The 23,972-nt window shown below is 34.5% G+C and overlaps 1 protein-coding gene across 7 annotated transcripts in view; it reads right to left on the bottom strand.

Moving 5' to 3' along the window:
* shi (dynamin-1 shibire) overlaps positions 1-23,972 on the bottom strand; it is a 54,416-nt gene that overhangs the window by 13,342 nt on the left and 17,102 nt on the right. For 2 of the 7 annotated variants that reach the window (XM_022067000.2, XM_022067004.2), the window contains exons 9-17: positions 23,598-23,743; positions 22,266-22,423; positions 21,735-21,903; positions 20,599-20,721; positions 20,265-20,384; positions 18,051-18,122; positions 8,386-8,592; positions 7,448-7,626; positions 6,517-6,729 (exon numbers count right to left, since the gene is read on the bottom strand). In XM_022067000.2, coding sequence (XP_021922692.1) covers positions 6,517-6,729; positions 7,448-7,626; positions 8,386-8,592; positions 18,051-18,122; positions 20,265-20,384; positions 20,599-20,721; positions 21,735-21,903; positions 22,266-22,423; positions 23,598-23,743 — 1,387 coding nt within the window. The other 5 variants (XM_022067006.2, XM_022067007.2, XM_022067008.2 and 2 more) reach the window with 5 other exon arrangements.

Genomic DNA, 23,972 nt, shown 5'->3' with positions numbered 1-23,972 from the left:
GCGCAAACAATCAACAATCCAAGTTATAGACTGATTTCTCTTCTTTTGGCTCATAGTAAGTGTCCATTTCCTAATTCAATCAATACCTAATTTCCTTACACTGCAGATAAAGGAAAAGATGTCCCTCTGCTTAACTGCCATACTGCACAGATATATGGGGAGATGGAGACAGCTTCACAGTTATTGTCAGTACTAGATGAAAATGAGTGGCTGCTTTATCATGGGGAAACAGCCCCTGTTAGCATCTGGAGGGAAGGCTCGATGGACTTCAGAGCCAGTCTGGACATGTTAAAGAGAAAAATTCCTGCCCCTGCTGAGAATCAAGCCCCCAGTCACCTATCCCACAGCCAGTCATCACAAAGAGTTATCCTGGCTCGTAAAGTTACACAATTCAAATACATAACTCTACATGTCTGACATTCAAATATAATGTGTGATATTCACTGACTGGATTGAAAAATGAAATTCATGAGTGTTCTGATAACAGATAATTTAAAAATGACTCAAAATATAATCCTGATAAATGCACGTAAATCCATCAACCAATCTTTCTACACAACTTTTATAAAACAATGTATTGAGCAATTTCAAATGCCCTGAATGTGGCATAATGACTTCCTGTCCAAATTTCTTCAGATCAACAATATACCTGACATAATAACAAAACAGAACATGTAAAACATGTGGAAAACGTGAGAAAATCCCATCATGTGGAATCAAATGGAGCTATGGATGTGAATGTAACAGACTCTATTATACTTTTTCTGGTGTAGTTACATTTGTAACAACATTTGAAAATGAATAACACATAACAACCAACATTTTATAAAGATCAACTCCAGTAAACATTTATCAACAAAATCCAATGTCCTGCAATATGCAATGAAAATACATAACTTAAAATCGCATATGAGATACAAAGAAACACATTTTTAAATATATAAATAAGAAATACTCTCAACACACACAATGTTTGTGTCATAATGCAGTGTCATCCTGTAATTCCCACTGGTAACTAAAAGGGATTGAGGTTCTTATGATAGTGAAGATGTCAATGATGTTCTTCTGAGTTGTTATGCCATGTGGACCTGTAGGAACACAACAATGTTTCAAAGGAATATACTGCTTACATCCTCAAGGCACATGTCAGCCCTGAAGACGGAGGAAATGTTCCTCCAAGACATTGGTATCTACCTACAAATTCACATGTTTCAACCAAGAAGACCAACAATGACATACTTACTGACTGCTTTTTACCACAAACTATGGAAAAAAATTATAAAAAAGTTGTGAAACTGTGCAATACTGTGTTGCATGTGCATTTGATTCCTGACTATAAACACTCATTTCTATACAATAATTTCTAACTGTTACACAAAGAGAAATATGTTCAATCACTGCCAATACAGGCTTTTTGCATAAAAATTACAAACATGTATACCAAATAATTGCATGTGCATTTCATTTATGACTATAAACATTCATTCTAACACTATAATTTCAAAGTATTACTTAAATACAAATGTCTTGGATCTTTACTTATACTGACTTTTGCATAAAAATAACAAGGATGTATACCAAAGTGGAAAGTCTATTTGGAATACACATTTTACCCACTGAAACACAATTTAGAATGTAAGAGAACAAAATCAGTTTGTAGTGATGCAAAGAGTAACAGAACTAAGAACCGATTATGATATGATAAAATCAAACCTAACCTTCAATGCTCCCATACTTTGCTACGCTACTATCTCTTGCACTATACTTTCACTTTCCATTCTGTTTCACTTCAGGCAATGCTTCAAATCCTGTATGTACAAACAAGACACAAGAACAATGGTACTGACAGCTACGTACTAAATACCTGCCTGTTTCAATGAAACCCACGTGTGTCACAAAGCCTGCATTTTTTATATAATATAAACTACTAACAACTGTGTCTGGTTGCTGCTGCTAGGTGCATGAACTTCTCAATAAGAAAAACACTGAATAAGTAAACAATTCTCTTGTTAAGGTATTGTAGATGCGTCATATTGTGAATTAATAGTATTAAAATATTTAAATATTTAAAAATAACCGTCAATCACAATAAAATTAAAAGATTAAAATATCATATTATGTTCCCTATCGAGTACTCGATTTACATATGGAACTTACACAACATGTTTCGGCTATATGTAGCCATCTTCTGGTGTATTATATATAAACTTTTTACTGAATTACTTTTTACGATTTTAATGATTTTTCTTCTGATGTTTTGTCCTTTATATTGATTCACCATTCGTTGTAGTACCATTTGTTGTAGTATCCCAGGTCGCAAATATGTTAATTTCGTATTATGTATTGATGTCGAAGTTCGTATATGGACATTTACTTCACAGTCCATATACGAACTTCGACATCAATACGTAATACGAAATTAACATATTTGCGACCTGGGATACTACAACAAATGGTACTACAACGAATGGTGAATCAATATAAAGGGCAAAACATCAGAAGAAAAATCATTAAAATCGTAAAAAGTAATTCAGTAAAAAGTTTATATATAATACACCAGAAGATGGCTACATATAGCCGAAACATGTTGTGTAAGTTCCATATGTAAATCGAGTACTCGATAGGGAACATAATATGATATTTTAATCTTTTAATCTTTTAATTTTATTGTGATTGACGGTTATTTTTAAATATTTAAATATTTTAATTCTCTTGTTATTAAAAATCATGGTTTTGTGTTCCTATTAAACAAAACAGATTTATTCAAATGCAAGAAAATAACACCTTTTATTTTGTGTTAATTAATGCCCATTTCTTAAACAAGCAGATAATTCATAATGATCATTGAAAAAATAGTAGTAACATAATTTTATTCAACACTGCAATTAAGCAAGTCATTTCTTTGCACGGTTATTCCAAAATTGTGTGCTTGAAGAAGAACAAAAAGTTTACAAACCCAGAATGTGAACTGTTCCAATTTATTACTCAAAACCTAAAGTCAATTTATATACACTAAACTGACACTAAGAACTATTACAACTATAAGAGACAAAAAGAATTGAATGGACCTTTTAGCCCTACTTTCTGCTGCAGTATCTCTTCAGGAATGTACTTACTGACTCGAGGTTAAAGAAATACTGTTAACTGTCAACATTAAAAGAGCAGTTTTTTCAAAGACTATATTACTTACAAACTTTTCATATTTGTTGGTTTGTTATAACCTGCCCATTATAAACTCTGGGTTATTCTCATGATTATTTTAGACTGTCCTTGACGTCTGATGTACAGTCCTCTCGATACCTCGGACGCTTCACTAAAGTAATTTACTCTGATATACAAAATGCAGCTTATACTTAACTTTAGCCAATAAATAAGTACTAATAAGTCTTTGAAACATAATAAACACACATCAGCTACACCATGTGGTCGAGGTAAATATATTTAACTATAATCTTCACAGCGTAAATGAACTCGGTGAGATATCAGGTTCTCACAGTGGCAAGTATGAAGATGAGTTTTCTGGGAAGTCATGTAATCTGGTAGAAAATTACCAATGTTTCAGAGGTTTATGGTGCCTTCATCATGCTGATGATGGAGGCAGCAACCACCTCTAAGATGCCAGTAAACTTATACCAGACTACATGGCGCAACATCCCAGAAGAAAATCATCTTCAAGAATTATGTCTTTAGAAAGGATCCTCAACTATGTTATAATGGTGGTGGTGGGGGGGGGGGGACAAGTCAAACACTGCAAGCCCTGAAACAAAGCTGCAGTAAGTATATGCAAGTAGCAGCAACAATAACAATCCAAGATGGAGTTATCAGTGACAATGTCATTATCAAACTGAATATTTTTGTGACATAAGCAAATAGAATGTAACATAATTGTACATGAGATTCACAGATTTTACTTGAGAGCCCGTCTATCATTTGTATAAGAACAAGAAGAGAGATTAGTTTAGAGAAAGCTGTTAGGATGTTAGTATTTCAAGTCTCATGCAGTTACTGTCGCCGTCTGAAAGAGAAACATGCCATGTTTCACTCCAAGCAGAGACAAACACGTACAAAAAATAACCTCCCACAAGCTCAAATTTACATGTGAATAAGCCTCAGAATAAAAATACACAAAAACACTACTGTGGGGCACAGAAACATTTCATATCACATTTAAACTATGACTTTAATACTTCTCAACACAAGCACAAAAATTAAATTCCACATTTTCCACAACTATTAAGCAGAAGACATGATAACAAAAACTAACTACCTTACCCCATGGAGTGTTTTCCTTAAGAAGCTTAAAGTCACTAAACTAGTCAATAATTTCCCCACTTATGGAAACCAAAGAATTATTATCATGTTCATGAGGGTGGTCAAACATGATGAAAATAAAACTGTTTTTTTTTATAATTCAGAATGGCACCACCAAAAACCAAAATTAATATTATCAAATTTTTGCGTAAAATAAGCAAATATTGGTAACAACATGAGAACAATACATCACATAAGCTTGACAAAAATGCAGTTCCATGAAACTTATTTACAGAATGCACAGTAGTTAATTCTGTTTTCAAAGGCCAAAGTGCAAAAGCTGTAAGACCTTATGATTCACTGCAATGATCTGCAATCAAATTACTTATGAATTGCACTTTAAGAAGATAACCCTCTCACTTTGCACTTCCATTTCTAGGGCACATGACCATGAGACGAACTTGATAAGCATAGAGTATGTTTTACTTACATAATGGTTCAACATCTAAAGTTTATAGAGCATTGAATGATGAGAGAATTGTGAATAATGAATCAAAAAGGATGTGACAGGAAGTGCTTGTTACCTAATTAAGATTTTAAGGTATTACACATACATTTTTGGTCTCTGGGATGAGATTTAAACCTAAGACCTGTTAAATATGAAGCAGGAGTGCCAACCTCTCAGCCAGCATCACTTCTTACTGTGTAATAATCTGCATCTTCCACTGGGCCATGTAACTATAATTTCAGCTCTGTTCTACCTACATCACTTGCTGTTTTCATTATCCGATTGCTCTTCAGACTACGTCATTGATAAAACTATGATTTTTTCCCCCAAGGTACTTTTTTCCTACATCTTCAAAATTTTCAAAACTACACTAATTTAAAACAAAGGGATTATGTTAATCTTTTTTAATATCAAAATATATTCTGACTCTTTAACACAAACCCCACACTAACTTTAACAAAGCATGTGTATTAACCTAAGTACATCATATTAACCCAATATTTATTATTTAGCTATGAAAACCATTTGGTTCCGAATGACATATACCTTTGATTGTATTACTAATGATTATTACATACACCACCATACTTATGCTCTTAAATCCTATTACCATCTATAAACCAGTCTTCCAAGAACACACAAGGTCATAAGCAAGACAACAGGAATAAGAAGCAACAAGCCAAATCCAAACCAGGATACTTATTTTCATAAATCTATCTTCAAACATAGCTGATAAAATGTCAGTATATATCATGAGACCTAATTTGCATAAAACATTCGAACATATGTGTTTTTGGACAGTATCAACTGTTAAAAAAATCTGAATCTTCCATCATGTTCATGTAGTGGCTATAGAATGTTTTGGTGGGGAAGTTTACAATGTCAACACTAAAGAATGCAATATTTCAAATGCTAGCACAACTGATGTTTTTTTTATCAAGAAATTGCATTTCTTTGTGGTTTATTTCATGATGCTGTCAGCAACTCAAGGCTATTTTATGTTGAATGATGGTATTATAAACAGATAATTAACTAGAATGGATATGGCCTAATTTAAGGCACTATATTGGCATTTTTCTGGAAGGGTGAGAAAAACCACACAAAAAACTGCTATTACAGCTAGCTTTTGGGCTAAGATTTGAAGGTCTTTTTGTAATACTGTGTTCAAAATAATTATGTATCTTTTGTATAAAATGTTTTGCTGTCAACATGATGTAGCTGAATAGGAACCAGGATACAGAACAAGCAGATTATGTCAAGTTCCAAGAAAATAAAGTGTTCTCATGTGCTACTTTGTATGGAAACAAACAGTAATCAATATTTTATTGTTATATTGCATTTCTAAAAGGAAAAATTCAGTTTCACCTACCCATTTTTATTAAAATAAATGAAAAAATGTGAGGGAAATGTACAAGGAAATATGGTATATTAGTGGGTCAGTCTGTCAATGAATGTCTACCAAACAGAAACATATGCCAACTGGTGCTATGCTCATGACAGGCAGACTGTGAGAAAATCAAACGTTTACAAAGAAAAACTGTAAACAGTAAGCTGAAAGACAGCACAAATGTATGATAAAGTGTCCCAGTCAATTAAAGCAGACCAAAAGCTAAAGTTAAGTGACTTGCACTTTGATATAGTAATTCTCTTTAAATATACTCTCGGATATTCTAACATGTCATATGAAACCTTGTATGGATCTTGCAAAGACTGCCCACACAAACCACTGCAGTGCAATATAAAATCTGTGTACTCACGAAGGTATGAGTGGTGGTGGCAGACCCGCTGATTGTGGCCGTCCTGGCAAGGAAGGAGGCATACGCTGACTCATATCAGGTCCTGGGCGGTTAGGAATGGCAGGTGCTGGACGACCAGTAGCTGGAGGTGGAGGAGGTACTCGAGAACCTGGAGCTGCAACAGGCTGCATGGGCATTGTTCGGCGTGGGCCACCTGGTGAGGGTGGTGACAACCTATACAGAGAGGTTGCACTTACAGACTCAGATATATCTGTTTCTCATAGGTATATTCACTTCAAAGTTTGTTCCTTTGTCTTAAAGTGAGGAAATAACATAAAATGGAAGTAGGCTAATTGAAAATATGCTTAAGAAAATACTAAAAAAGATATACCTACTCCTTCTACTCACTGGACTAGCGAGATCAAATGTGTTGCCATTACCATCTTACACTTTGCATCTTTTTAAGAGTAAACTCACACAGTTTGTAAACATATAGGCATGTCATTTGTACTGTTTATGAACATACTGCTTAAAAATATCCCCCCCTCCAAAATATAATTACTTTGTTCATTGCCAAATGTTGATAGGAGTTGGTAATATTTTACATAGGCATCATTTAGCATATCAAAGTTTTAATTTTCCATAATCCATCATAATTTTCTCATTGTTGTCCAGGTCATTTTAATTTCAGATGATTTTAAAAAAATGTTTTATTTTGTAACACCACCTCTGGCAGAAGTGTATAAATTCTGACTTTTAATCCAAATGCCTGGGAGATTTTAGTTCAGACTAATACTTACAACTCAGTCCATACAGAGTTTATATGGCACTGTGGGTGAGATAATTTTATCAGGGTATACATTACCTGACAAGATCAATGTACAAGAAATTAAAAAAAAATCAGAATTCCTTTCTATATTAAGCAACATACCATTACAAAGAAACAGATTACCTTGGATTGTCCAATCCTGATGCCAGCCAGTCATTCTTAATAGGTGGTGGAACTGGTGTTGATACTGTAGCCATTGATACATCACCAATTATGCAAAGGGCCTCCTTACAGGCATGGTACATCCGCATCATCTCCTCACGTTTCAGGGCCTCTTCTGGGCTTTCCTCCATCATCTGTGCCTGTTTCAGGAAAAGACCATTATTAACAGTTACACATTACATATGGTACGATCAGACAGTAACAAAAACGAACTTACAACTATCACAATTAAAAAATCAATTAAATTCTTTAAAATTCTCCACGTCCCTCCAGTTAAGTGAAATACTGCTCTCGTACTATGTGTGAACTACCACTACAATGTCTGCTGCATTTTGAGATGAAAATTTCCTGCTAATCCCCAAGTGGGGAGAGGGGACTGAAAAATAGATAATAAATTCACACATTTACTTACTATATACTCTTCAATAAATAAACAAATTAACAAGTAAAAATAATTCATTGAACTTGCTGGACACAGTTCAATCCCTTGTGCCCTACTTTAAAAACACAATAGATGGTCTTGGAATTATATTTAATTGGTCAAAAAGTCAAAAACTGTGGTGGTTCTTCACATGTCACTGCACAATAGTCAGATTTGTTATTTAATATCTATGTGCATAATACACAATGTTCAGTAATTGCTTGGCTGGTTGGGGAAGTTGCACTGTGTAGTCTGGTAGAAGCTGATTGAAGTTTCAGAAGTGTTTGCTGCCTCAGCAACATTGCTAAACTGCTACCAAACCACATCATCCCAGATGACAGACATTTTCATATCTGCTGTCATGAAAACCTGAAATCTGACAAAGCTGGTCCTCTTTCTCGGACCAATAGTTGAAAATAATAGACTCCCCCCTCCATAAAATCAGGGATACATTAACAGGTTAATGTATTCATTTTACCTGGTCTCCAGAAGCATATAGGTGTGCCAGAAGTTCACCATTGATGAAGTCCTTTGCATTGTTGATGATAAGCATCATAATAGTCTTAGGTACAAGGTCACGAGTAGTCTTTGTCACAATCTTCATATATGAGTCCACAAGATTACGTATTGTTTCCACTTGCCGTTCTAGCTGAGGGTCCATTGATGAACTACTTTCACTACCACCCTAAAAAAATAAAGAGAATCATCAGCTTAAGAATATCTGACATATGAAGCTCTCATGGTGGTGACTGATGTCAATTGTGGTCTTCTTGGTTGTGATGCCATGTGATCTTGCAGGTGGTTACCAACTTTTGAAAGAATTTACCATCTCCATCTCCTCCCTGAAAATGAAAGTGACATGTTCCTCCAAAGCGTTTCTTTGTAACTGTCTACAACACCACACATCACCACAACCCAAAAGATAATGCTGAAGATCAGCCTAACAATAAATTCACATTAATTTTATCAGTAACTATATTTAACAAGAATTGGGTGCATACAAGCTAAATTAAAGTGTACTGGTAATGAACTTAACCTGACAAGGAAAACAAAAACCTTATGAAGTTACAGTCATTGATACAAACTGATAATTATAAACAACCAAAATAGACTTTGAGTTTATCTTAAAATAAAAACATAATGAAAGTAGGATAAAATACATGACTGAAATTTCAGGTTTTTCAGCTTCTATGCCTATAAATGACCTAAGCAATGTTACTTTCAGTGCAAGTAGCCACAGACCAGTAGAACAACAAAAACTAAATCAACTTAACCTTTTTCACATCCACACCAAGCATCACAAATATAATGGTGTTTATTAGTAATAAAGCCGATGTTAAAGAACTAAAAAAAGTGCTACATTGATTGTACTTCAATTTTTCTGAAACTGTATGCAAATATACACTTGTAAATGTGATTTTAAATGGTAATAAATTGTCACTTATTTCAAGATTAAATAAGAACTTATTCCCTGATTTCCAAAATCCACTAAATATTGCATCTGGTACATACAAACCACACCTAAGCCTGAAGAAATTCAATACAAATTAAATACTACATAAACTGTGATTTAAATTTACAAATGCAAACATGCTTAAGAATGAACAAATTTAATATAAATTAAATACTATATAAATGTTCATGGTTTTACTGATGGCCTGATTTTGGTAAATCCAGAATTCTTGTAACTCCTTAAACACTGAGGTGGTATGTTCTTTCTTCTGCTTGAAAGTCCTGAAATGTACCAACTGGGGAAGGTGTGGTTTCGTAACACACAGAAGCAAGTGATATATGATACAAATGCCCAAGAGTGTAACATTTAAAGAAAATCTAAATTTACATGTGCATATAAAAACTTGGGCAATAAATGCCCCATGGTCACCTTTCCAGGACATGGGAACTAAAATTCAGGACCATCCAGAAAAAAACAAGGCATATTAAAGCCCCAGATAGCAATAAAATATCAGTATTTGGCAATGAAAACTATATTTACAAGGAACAAATTTTATAACAAACCACATGAATAAGTATAAACCTTATCTTCAGTTGAAGTAGATGTATTATGAATTAAGCTTACCAAAATTCAATACAACACAATTTGTTTTATAACCCCCAATCTTTCTACAACCCAACATACCAAACAAGACCAATATGTTCACTGAGATTAAGGTAAATTAATTTATTTTTTGTGTAATACTATGGTATTAGCTTTTGCACTTTCATTTATCAATGAATAAACAAGAATTATAATATAATAATGTAAAAATTAAAAACTAATGAATTTAACCTAAAGTACTTGTTTTAACAAGCTCTACTCTGTAGAAAAACAATTTTCATATTCTAGTGTTATTTAAAATAAGCTATTAGTCATATGATTTGAAGCTTCTGCAGAGACTACATTCAATAAAATCGTCTCGGGCAATCAGCCATGTCAAATGGTTACACGAAGAAATCAACGTTTCGGGAACCATCTCTGTCCCCATCATCAAGGTTCTGATGCGACTGAAAACATCTAAAAGTTGGTTTCTTTGTGTAACCATCTGATGCGGCTAATTGCCCAAGAAGATTATTTTACTGAATCTATTAGTTCTATGCTGCTAGTACTACGAGAAGCATGAGTACCACAATGGCAGAACACAACATGCTACAATCCTCTGGAGCTGAAGTACTGATATTGAACAGGCAACAAGTTGAGGCAACTACAGTACAATAAAACGAGGGAAACATATTGCAGCAACACACAAAAACAGAACACATGAGTCAGTCAAGCGAAAGTGTTGCAGACTATCTTATTACCTCCTAACACACTAACACGATGTCTGTGTTATGAAATGAACTCGCTAGACAAACAAATTCATACATATAAAAATGTTTCTAAAAAGCAGTGTGACAAAGATTATTGTACCTTTGGAGCTGTGTCAATGAACGTAACACTTTTGAAACTGCATGAATTTCATTTGACTGAATGACACTGTCCATAATCTACAAACTACTGCATGGAATATAGATATATTCTAGAATGCACAGTACACATTAGCACTAATACAAATGAAATGTAAAAAAAACATATACACACAATGCAGTACATATAATACTTCCAAAACTAAAAATCATACACATGTTTATCCATTTACTTAGCAGAATTTCTATGCAATCGTCATTATAACAATGTATACTTCAGTCAGAAACACCAGAGTCAACAGCACACACAAGCTTTCATTTATACAAAAAGTAATCACATGGAGACAAGTCTGGGGAATAAGGGAAGCACACAAACACTCCCAAACCCAGACAAGCTTCATTCCTCACAATGTTGACAAGATTTTTAACCATTGCTACATATCATGTGTCATAGATGGCAGAAGGTAGTATGTACTCAAGACAAGCTTCTTGACTTATGGATTTTGAGTGCCCTAATTGCTTTGTGAAATTAGTATTGAATATGCTGTGTCTTGCTACAACTAATCAGTTTACACAGAGATTTCAAGAAGTGAAAATGACATTCACTTCAAGTTACTCAGATAAATGTCCATGTAAACAGTACATTCTCTCTTAACCTACCCTAACACATAAAATGTACAGTAATATTTTTCATCCATAAACAGTAGTGTTAGTATTTAAATGGGTAACCCCCTGCCTAAAGTGGTCACTTGAAACATAAGTTATAGGGTCCATTAAGTAAGCTGCTTTAAAGTATAGAAACACTGTAATGTCTTCTGTTAGTGACTACTAAAATACAAAAGACCAGTTGTATTAAAATGACGATGTTGCACAGAATGGATGCCAACCCACCTCAAATCAGCCCTGATATTCACCACACGAGGTAAAGTAGCATTCTTTTTTTTAAACAGATGTATTTATACCACTTCTGAGCAAAGAAATTTAAATTTCATCTTCCAACTTCATCTTTCACTATGTGAAATTAGTAATTCCGATAATATTTCTAAATTAACGCAATATTTAAATCAGATATGTGATTTTTGCACAAATATTTCTATCCCTTTTGGTGTATAAGTATGCATACACATATAAAAAACAGACTTAATAAAATCTGATAAAGCTGTATCTAAAACTTGGGAGGATTTTTCTCGTGCAGCTCCACTAACAATTGTGTTTAACAGCCTCATAAAATCCCCCAATAAATAATAATTACCCATTCCTGATATAGAAAATCTTGGGCTTCACTAATTTTACTGCCACTGGCAGCGCAAAACAGAGGGAGAAATGAAATGTTACTGTTTCCATTGTTCATTTACTCACATATATGAAACAAGCAGTTATCAGGTAATAACCATTCTGAATTATCCATTTTCAAACATTAAAAAAATATAGTCGATGTGCTGTCATAATAGTTATTACTACATAAGTATTTTATAATCATACTAAATGTTTAATCCAAAAGAATATATATTTTGCTCAGTATGAAGGGCTTTAGTCAAATGCAAGACATACTGACTTACGCTCTTCTCACTGAGCACAAAAACAAAAAGACATTGCTCTGGTGCATTTACATTTATAAATACTGCATGCAGACATGAAAATATGTTACCTAAAAACTGCAGCATTAGTAACAATAAAATGGTTTCCTACAATACAGAATGTGCTGGATGCAAAAAAATTCATCTCAGTGCACACACTCCTACAAGTTTAGGACTCAGACGAAAAGTGACAAGGTTCAATATCAACTACAGTATGTCAAGGATTAGTCATGCCAATTTTAAGCTACTCTCCCAGCATTTGCCTATAGAAAGTCAATTTCATAATAGCTATCTGAGGATTTGTTGAATGCAGATAAATCTCCTAAGACCACATTCTGTGTTCTAAGACTGGTCCCAATTTGTTTTCTGCAATGTCAAAAATTACTACAGGAATCATAATCAGGGTAACTTACAATTCCATAAACATATGCAAAATTTAAGAGTCTTAAGAGCCTATCAGAACAACAGCCAAGTTGTCAATGGTCATCAGGGTTTGGATGTCATGCTGTTTTGTAGGTGGTTACCAATGTTCCAGACCACATTCAACATTTACACCACCATAAGACCAACATCTCAATAGCCAAGCTGTTAAAGAAAATAAATCACCCCTTTCAAATAATTCAGACCACAATACATTTTGGCCAAAAGATTGTTATATTATTTTGCAGTTATTCAAATTGGGTTAACATCCCTTTTTATCCATGTATAAAACCATAAAAACCTAACATAATCCAGACATAAAATGAAATTCATAGAAAACAATATTCTATTATGAATGACTTCCATCTGTGTGTCAGTTATCCCAGAAGGATTATACATATGAAAAGAAAGAAGAGTGGCCCATTTTATTATGTTGGTGTTACATTAATTTCACAAAAATACAATTCAAGTTAAATTTCATTTATAATATTCGGAGAACACTGGTATTTTACCAGAACATGAAGCAAGTCTTTCAAATGACTGATAAAAAAATTAAATACAGCAAATCTGTGTTGTAACAATTATTCATGCATTCTGACAAAGGCGAAAAAATGCAAGTTCGGGAGATCCTATAGTTCTGATTCTGTTACATGTATTCTTTACAGACAGATTATTTTCATTATATGGTCTGAAGTTTCACTTCATAGTATTTCTACACCACAGCAATTACATATGAGCAGATAACTAAATTCCATCAGAACCCACCACAACCAACATCTTCCCAAAGATGTGCTTTACTTTATGATTCCCAAGGCATATGCTGGGTTACTGAATACAGTCCCAATGGACACAGAAGTGCATCATGCGAAGTTGCTCAATATCCTTAACATCACTACTCATAAAAAACCACGCCTGCACAAACCTCATATCCTTCCTGCAAGATTGAGATAAAAAACAGAAGTCAGTCAACTTTTTTGCAGATATGTAAGACTGAGAGGCAGATTGTTCATGTTAACCACGTCAGCCTGCATAACACTTTTAAAAATAAGATGTCTTGTTTTATTTTTGTGATTTACTAGTACTCCATACACCAGAACAAAGAAGAATAAATAAGATAAAATGCATTGTTAGCCAGCCAGTCAATTTGAGGCTATGCTTGTGGTGAGTGTAATAATGTCTCACTGGTTGAAGCTGGCTAACAATGCATTTTGTCTGATTTGCTCTGCTGTGTTCCAGTGCATGGAGTACCAATGAACCCCAAAAGTAAGCCAGACAACTTTTTAAATTTTGTTTTTCAAAGTGTCAACCACACTAACAGTTAATATAAAAGCTCTGCCCCTGGTAACACCATATTCATAGCATGTTTTCAGATATTACCTCCTTTCATTGAATTTCTATGTACATAACGAGAAACAACCTTCAAACACAAAGTACAGTTTCTAAAGTTCCTTCTTCAGAACCCTATTAGCAAGCTGCAGATGTATCCATCCTTTTGCTGTCTCAGGACCAAGGCTAGCTCTTACCAAGACATAAAATGGTTACCTGATGATAGAGACATATTCAGTTTCCAAAATGTCATGTTTGAAAAAACCTATGACAATGGGCAACATCCAAAATAATAATAATAATCATGTTTATGTCCAGATGAAGTCTGGGCTATATCTGCTTCAGTACCATACCACATAGAGGTAACAGTGAGTGGAGATAACTTTGGCGACAAACAGACATGACTAATGAGCTCTCATGCTTGTGACATCTTACTCCCAGGGGAAAGCCCCCACCCCAATGATCTTTCCACAGGAAGCTGGATATACTCCATAACTGATCTTGTCCTGCTGAAAAGAGTAAAATTTACTCCAGCTGACAATCAGACCTGTCATCAGTCTATAGCCAGCCATGGATGTGGTATGAGTAGTGTTAAGAAAGTGTACATAAGAAACTGTATAATGCACTACAGGACCAATAAGTGCATTCAATACCTTACTAATCTGATACAGCATCTAATAATACACACCACTAGCAAGAAAATATGTGTGTGTGTGTGGGGGGGGGGGGGCAGACAGTATATTCTTTTAAAGGGCAAAGAAAGTATAAGCCAGACAGTACTTGGAATAACAAAATGAGATGTGTACCTACACACACAGTATGGCAAAAAAAATATTGAGACTGAAATAAAATAAAATAAAAATATGCAGTATGAGCATTGTTCCACTAGAGGCTGGTATTGACTCACTGAGGCATGACTTTAGCAGTACCACTAACCATAAGCAGTTGGGATTGTGTTGTTGCTTTGTATTACTGTGTTGTCAGAAACCGCACAATGAAACATGTCAGCATCAAGTTTTGTGTAAAAAGGGGGAAAGCCCCACTGAAACACATGAAATCTTACAAGGATGTGGAAGATAAACCTCACAGTTGATGACCAAAAAATACCTCAAACCTCAAATCAGTGGATACGAGAAATTCACTCACAAGAGACCACCAACAAACACTCAAAATAATGGCAAGTGAACTAAATGTGAATAAGGAATCAATAAGGTTCATAACTATCACAGACTTGGAACATTCTGGTTGGTGACTTTTGCATGACACAGCACACACAGCAAACAATGCTAAGGACATTTCTGGTGAAGAAAGAAATTGCAGTGCTCAATCACCCTTCATATTCCCCCTACCTGGCTCCAGCAATCCCCCCCCCCCCCCCCCCCCCCCCCAAAGGATGAAACTCGGATAGAAAGGTCACTGATTCAATACAATGGATGACATTCAGATGAATGTGACAGCAGAACTGAATACCCTCACAGCAACTGAGTTTTCCAAGTCTTTCCAAATTTTACATAAATGCTGTACGTATATTCAGTCCCTTGGGGACTATTCTGAGACAAACACGTAATAAACGTTGTCAGATAGATTGTTTTTACTTTATTTTAGTCTCATTACTTTTTTGCCATACTGTGTAAGGTAAACCACTCTGACAAGTGACATGATGGACTGTGACTGCACTCGAATGTCACTCTCATCTATCTTATACTAATTCACTACCAAACCAGAACATAAACTATAATGTTCATATCACTAGTGGGTTTTCAGTTATGAAAGATATGTGTTTATAAATTGGCCCATACAATAAAAATACTGCATATTTATAACAGTAATAAACATAACAGGGTCAATAGCAAGATGAAAATATTTTTGTTACAAGACAATTTCCCACTATCCTAATGCCTTTCACATTAATGCGATTGGAAGCAACCACAGCTTTTCCATTTGGCACTGCATATTCAAGAAACAACCACTTCAAAAAGTGACAATCAAGCTCAAAAACCTTTCATTAATTATAATATGTAATCCTTACACTACATTATACGGAGTATTTTAAAATGTCTGTACTCACTGGAAGAACACAACGTACAGATTTTACTATAATGTACACTACACAGAAAGTGCAAATCAACAGACCAGAATATATAAACACACATTCTTTATAGACAGGTAAGAACATAAATCAAACATAGTGTATGTATTAGGTTTGGCAATTCTCTGAATGTTTATAACACCACAAAAATGTAATACAAAAAGACAAATTATACCCCATTACTCCTGACTGTCCAAATTGGAGAAGCAACAGTGAGACAAAGGAGATTAGCAAAATTCATGCTCTTAGGTCATGTCCTTCAACAGCCACGGATGCAGGCTCAGTAATGGATATTTTATCAACAAAAATCCTACCAGCCAATGGGAATAATGAATTAAAATGTGACTAAAATGTTACTGGTTTTAAACAGTTCACACACAATATATAAACATTTCAGCCCCACTGCTCAATATATTTTCTGGAGAATGTGCTTTGCTCATTCACAAATTCACGTGTATGGCAAAGAACAAGATGTGAATGATAAAATAAGATGAAAGTAAACACATGAAAGTCCTAAAACTCAAGATGATTTACAAGCATGTGTCTTCATGTTCTGAAGTACCAATTCAGTGTCATACCTGATCACAAGAATGTATCATTACTACTACGATGGCACATGCAACTTTCAGGATTGCACCTGGACCTGCAACCTTATGATGAGCGACTCAATAACTCTGCTTACCACACAAAGAACTGTTAGTTTGACCTACTGATTGTAACTTACATTCCAGATTGTATCTGGGAGAATCGTACAGATGATAATTGGTTATGCTACAGTGATATCACCTCATTTTGGCTGCAAAGCTTGAAATAAGGACAACACAATCCTAGTATGTGTGTATTTGCTTTGCAATGACTAAAGTTTTTCAGTCATTTATAATATTTATAATGCTGTCAAACTAAATTCCAGATGTTTCAAGCAAATTCCAGCTACAAACTTAACACCTTTGTTTATAATCAGAGTACTACACATTTATGATATGAACACAATAAACATAAGATGTCTGTATTCTGGGTTGTTGTGCCTCGTAGTCTGGTAGAATAGTATTGACGTTTCAGAGGCAACAAGGGCCTCTGAAACATCAGTAAACTTCTACCAGACTACGTGGCTCAACAACCAAAAAGACAGCCATCTTCAGATTCACTGCCACGAAAACCTCAAATCCTACATCACAATAAACACATCACTAACAAACTACAATTACTATGTAGCATAGAAATCCTCCTTCACTCAGATTATATATAGCCCACATTACAGCTATCCAATAACCATACTATCAAAAATAAATTAAATGCCTCTTCCAGTAACATTATGTGATGAATGTAGTACTGAATTATTTAATGGCCCACACAGTCTGAAATTAAAACTGACAAAAGCAGTCAAGCTTCTAAGGATGGAATATGGCTCAGGTTTATCTGTACACTTTCAAATATAACTCTTATCATACTTGTTAGATTCACACTTGCACAGCAATAACTAAGTTGCAAGGAAAAGCATAAACCCACAATTATCAACCTATGCATTAGCCTTCCAATATGGGAGGAAAATCTGACAAGTTAATCTAAGGATGACTTGAGAGAAAACAACAAAAAGGATCTGCCATTATAAAACATCCATATATTTATGAACACTAAAACTTTTGTATGCAGGAAAGAGTAATGATATATGTCAATGTAAATTAATTCTCCAGATATTATTTTCACATGTGGATGTCTATGGGTTCTTTTGGCAGAAACTCAATACTTGTGTTTTCCCTTACATGTTAGCCTATATGCAGAGGGTAGCAGAACAAGAACAAACTAAGAAAACAAGCAAAACAGAGACAGCACCGAGTCTGATGATTTCTGTGTTGACTCACTGCTCGAACCCTCCTCGTTCTCAGAGACAACACTTACCCTCACCTATGGAAACAAATCAAATCAACCCTCAACGTCAGGCAAGGATGCCCTCTCTCATAATTGTTATTTGATATTTACGTTGATGCAGCTGTAGAAGAGTGACACAGAAATATAACATTTGGACTAAAAAGAAATTATGTTTTGTTAAATACTATACTTTTTGCTGATGATCAGGTCATTATTACTGAATCAGAAAATAAATTACAGATAGCTGCATACAATCTTCAGATTATCATGAAAGAATATAACTTAAAAATTTCTAGCACAAAAAAAATGTATGGCTTTTCAAGGAGTTGAGCATGCACGATGTAAAGTAGTAGTCAACAATGATATAATAGAGAAAGTTGCATCATTTGATTATTTAGGTTGCAACGTCTCCTATTGTTACAAAGAAGATGTAAATATAAAAATAACTAATTTCAGAAAACGTGTGGCACAATACGTCGAACACTTAAAAAAACAAAATGCTAAGAGAGACTCAACTCAAATTTTATAAGGTATTGGCGGTACCCCAGTCAACATATGGCTGTGAAAATTGGTCCCTGACCCGCTCAGATAAACAGATAAGCAGAAGATTGAGTCCAGTGAAATGAGATTTTTACGAAGTGTTGCTGGCTACACATTATTTGATAAAGAAAGAAGTGAAGATATACGAAACAAACTAAAAATATTTAATCTTAATGAAAGAATTCAACAACAAAAACAGAACTGGTATGAAAACATAACAAGAATGGAGTCGGATAGGCTACCAAGGAAACTTTTAGATTATAGACCGACTGGTAGGAGAAATGTAGGAAGACCGAGGATAAGGTGGATAGAAGACATATAGAAAACAACCCTTGAAGTCGGAACAGGCCGCAGGTCTAAACCGTGAAGTTGAAGAAGCAAGTGTTTTAACAATGACCTTTTCCTATTGTTTGTAACAATATGTTCCAAAAATGATTTCCACTACTGCAACAATGTGCTCCAACAACGGCCCTGGGTCACATGGGTTGCCTACTTCCTTGGACAAAACATAACTTGTTCTATGCTCATGTTAGAGCGTAAAGGACACCTAAAATTTGGAATATATGGATCATGACTACTATTTGTTTGAACTTAGAGTGATAAAGGAACAAAGTTCAATTTTCATAGAAACAGTGGCATAAGGAAGAACAAATTTTTATACTATGAATGAATAGCTTGTTTAGAAGACTCGATAATTTATATTGTAAAAGGACAGCTTGTTAAAAGACTATAATAATTAACAAAGAGTATTCAACCAATTATTGTTGGCCATCAATTTATATCCAATAGTAATCTTAATAATACTTAAGTGCACATATCCAATAATATGTTAAATAAAAGTCTATCATATCTCTGATAACTGGAAAATATGGCTAATAACTGTGCTGAGACACAGAGAAAGTATTCAGAAGCATGTTACATACATTTTATGAAGCAAGTTTTGTTTTCATTCTGACCTCTCACGTTCTTAAAATCAATCTGCTCAATATATTACAACAAATGTTAACAACATACTATAATGTAAAATTCTTCCAGAACCCGACTTATCACTTATATTCTGCAAAATATAAACTGCGTGTCAAAACATGTTACTTATATCACAATTTTCAGAACTGAAAGAAAATTAGACAAAAGATAAGTTAAGTAAAAATTAAGATATGAGAATAACAGCATTTATCAACAACATAATTAACCATTAATGACCTAATCTCTCGGTAGTTTAAACCTTAAAAACCATGTTTACTAATGTCCTATCTACCCAATATGCTATTTGAATTCCATGTTTTCCCATGCTACAAATGCCTACAGAGGCATTACATTACAAATAGTTAAATGTAAGATTTTAAAATAACTGCATTTTCTGATTACTCATATTCCCATCTCCTGGACAACCCTGGATAATTTTACAAAACAGGTTCCAGTACTTTCACACTTCATGCAACAGCAAGTTCAGTTATAGTTGGCACATTACCAAACTCTGAAATTAGGAAAGAGATCTCATCTTCCATTCAGGTAAATACAGCAATACTTCTTTGACCCACTAAGCCTACATTTCATCTTGTTTATGTAACTACGTGGTTATTTCCTTCTCAATAAATTATCTTCTAGGTCTAGAATATGAATAAATTTGATTCCTACCTCCTCCCCATTGGCCTGCTCTGTTGCCTTTTCAGGATAAACTCCAGCACGTAAAAATGAGGCTTTCCATGAATCCACATCATCTTGATTTTCACAGCTGAGTTCAAGTTGCTTGTAATCCTAAAATTAAAACAAAAGTACAGTACACATGCCCATATCACACGCGTTCTCTATAATTTTATACAGCCCTCAATCTGCACAAACTTCTTATCAACTCCAAACAATCTCCAACAGTCCCTGTAAGAGAACTGTTATGCTCTGTGACTTGCCTAAGCCCACGAGCACACCTACATAAAGTCCTATAAACAAAAGTCCAATTACTATTTGTACTTACCTTGTACACATTTCTTCCCTCAGGATTGAACAGAGCAAAGGTATGTCTTCTAGACATAAAACCCTGCTCCACATCACGAAGCTTTAACCCATCCAGGGGCAACATGTACTTCTTTTCACGCTCCTGTAATCATAGTAAAGGCAGATAAAACCTGGTAGGATTTGAGGTTTTCACAGTGGTAAGTCCAAAGACAAACATCCTCAGACAAAATCTCTTCCTTTTAAATATCTCTACCTAATGAAGAGAACTGTAAGCTGTGGGAAGACAATGGATTTACATAATAATCTATTGTTACACAAGAGATAACCACATCAAACAGATTTATTCATTAAATGAAATGTTAATTTCTAAAACAAAAGATAATTATAGGGTTCCATCATTTCAACAGTGTCAGTACCTTGTAAACTCATACTTGAATGACTGAATCCAATGCAGATTAATGTATTCCCTCCCTACGTGGCAACAATATGATTTGGAATCCAAGTTAAGCTATAATTCAACATCATCATGTCCATCCATCTCTTATCATTTCAATCATCCTATTATACAATCACTGGGAGTAAACTGTAGTTCACCTTTGTCACACTTAGAAGTGGAATTCTTCACTCTTGCAAATCAAACAGAGCTCAGATACTTCAAAGACAATATATGGAAAAATTCAGAAATAAAAATTCAACTGCACTTACGACGGCTAAATTTTACATAAAATAAAAACAGATTAATCTTGATTTAACAATAATTTATAAAATTCAGAAAAATGTTCCATCAAACAGGCACTTGTTACATTTGAGAATGATTAAAACATATATTTTCCAAGTCTGTCTCCTTACTTCTAATTACTGAACTCTCTTGACAGAAAAAGCACACAGTCAAACCAACTCTTACATTTGTCTGATTCACTGCACAAAGTACATACTAGACAAGACTGGCAGTTTACTGGAAAAGTCCTGCCTATGATGTCCTGTTCCAAGAAACAAAAACCAAAAGATTCTCTTCTTATAAGATACATAATGGGAATCTTTAATACAAAATTCTACATCCTTCATATATGATGCTTATTATTATTAACATTTAAACTGTTCAAATTAAAACCAAGAAATGTTAGAAATCTGGGATTCTGTTACAATGACACTCACTTCTTCATCCTTAAACCATGAAATATTTTCTGATGTAAGGACAAACCAGTAGTCCCGGGAGCCACCTTTCATTATGCCCAGATTGTGTATGCACATGTACCCCTTGCGGATCACCTGATTCCCCAGCTTTCGACCAGCCTTCACCGAGTTTTCTGATGATTGTTGAGCACTACAAGAAAAAAGAAACCACATGAACTGTACAAATTCTACAATATTTCATAATTCACATTTACAAAGCTGTAATTTTAACCACTGTATGAGCCTAAAACTTGGTCCCTCACCCAAATGGTAGAACATACACTGAGGGTGTTTCAGAACAGAAAGGTAATATGGGGTGGACTATTCATGTTAACCATGTTAGCCTGGCTAACATGGCTGACACACTTAATATGAATGATCCACCCCTGGTGCTTGATGGAGAAATTTACACAATATAGAGCTTCATAACTTGTATTATTCACCAAATATCATTAAAGGAACCAAATCAAGGAAGCTAATATGTGCAGGACATGTACTATGCATGCAACTTACTTGGCAAACCCAATGAAGTCCTCATGATTGGTGTTCATGTAGGCCAATTCACAATCAATTAGTAAGATGATCTGTTCCTTACATAGCTGCTCTCTCTGACGTATGTATGTTGTTATGATTCGTTCTGTTTCCTCTCGTAAGCGTGGATACCTTGACATCTAAAAATAAATACAAATTTTTAATGAATGTAGTATATTTTATTGACTGTAACAGTAACATAATCTAGAACAGCATCAAACTGAAAACAACAGTCAGAATACAGTCAAGAAAACAGATAATTCTGAAACTGCACCAGGCCACTGTAGCCAAAACATAAACTAATGAAATTTACTAATAGTCTTAGTACATTACGAGAAAAGTCATTTCAGAAAACAAATAATATGATTACTAAACAAGAAGTTATGCACAACAGGTATTATGTACATCTCAAAATAACTGTAGTTGCAAACATGTTAAAACAATTTAGTTTCATTTTATCTCCCACTTTGCTTTCAAGTAAGCCATTATGAAGGTCCAGAAAATCAGGAGGGACTGGAATTGAATGGGGCAGAACAGCTTCTGGTCAATGATGACAATGATTACAAGTTACTGAGCAAAGATATAAATGCCATAAAGAAAAAGAAAAACTCTCTACTAAATGCTATTGAGAAGACTGGTCTAGAATTAAATGCAAAGGTGGTACACACTCATGACTCATCACCAGAATGCAGGATAGTGTAATGAAATTACACTAATGAAGAAATTACAGTCTGATTAAGATCTGAAAATGATTGTTGATAATTTAAAAATTTGTTACTTCCTACCTGTTACCCAAAAACCTACAGATAAGCATATACAAAACCATAATTCTATCTACTGTTCTGTCCAAGTATGAAACTAGGTCTCTCACCTGCACAGACATAACACATACATGGAAACAAAGTGCCAAAGAGAATATATGGGCCTAAGAATTAACAGCAAAATCGGAAACTTCTTTAAAAGATCACTGAGAAGCTTAATAAGTACTCTCTTCACCAAACATAATCAGGGTGATCAAACAAAGGAATATGATGTGGGGAGAGCATGTGACACTCATAGGAGACACTAAAAACACATACAAAATTCTGATCAGAAACCTTGAAAGAAAAACAACACTAGGAAGACCTAAGCATTGATGACAATGTATTAAGAAACAATGTGCAAGTGTGTGTGGACTGTTCCAATGGTTCAGAAGAGTGTTCACTGACAGGCACTTGTAAACCCAATAATGAAACTCCAGGTTCCAGGGAGACTATTAGCTTCTCAATAATACTGATCCTTGTAGTTAGGTCTGTCAAACAGTAGCACACTTACCCTGTCTGTGCACACTCGAACCACATTGGACAATTCAGCTACTACCAAATCTACGCACTTCAAACTAGGTTCTTTTAAGCGGGCAATTTGCTTTTTCACGATAGCTTCAAAAGCCATATCTGGTGTGAACAGGCCAACTCGGATACCTGGAATTAAAGAAACCAAATGAAATTTAATTTTTCACTTGTACTGTTTAGTTATGGAGTTCATGTAATTCCAATAAAATGAAACTATCTATACCTCAAATATTCATAAAAGTTCAAATAGATCGCACTCACTGCCAAAACAAGGGGCCATTTTTTTCTTCTTCTTGTAGCAGTTCATATGAATAAAGTTCCTCCATAAAACATTTGAAAGAAATATGATTTGAACCAG

The sequence above is a fragment of the Zootermopsis nevadensis genome, unplaced genomic scaffold, assembly GCF_977971745.1.
Source record: "Zootermopsis nevadensis isolate Lab colony 2312 unplaced genomic scaffold, Znev_1.0 Znev_ptg000061l, whole genome shotgun sequence".
NCBI lineage: Eukaryota > Metazoa > Arthropoda > Insecta > Blattodea > Termopsidae > Zootermopsis > Zootermopsis nevadensis.
Note: the sequence above shows the minus strand (reverse complement) of the source record. Positions and strands in the feature narration are given on the sequence as shown.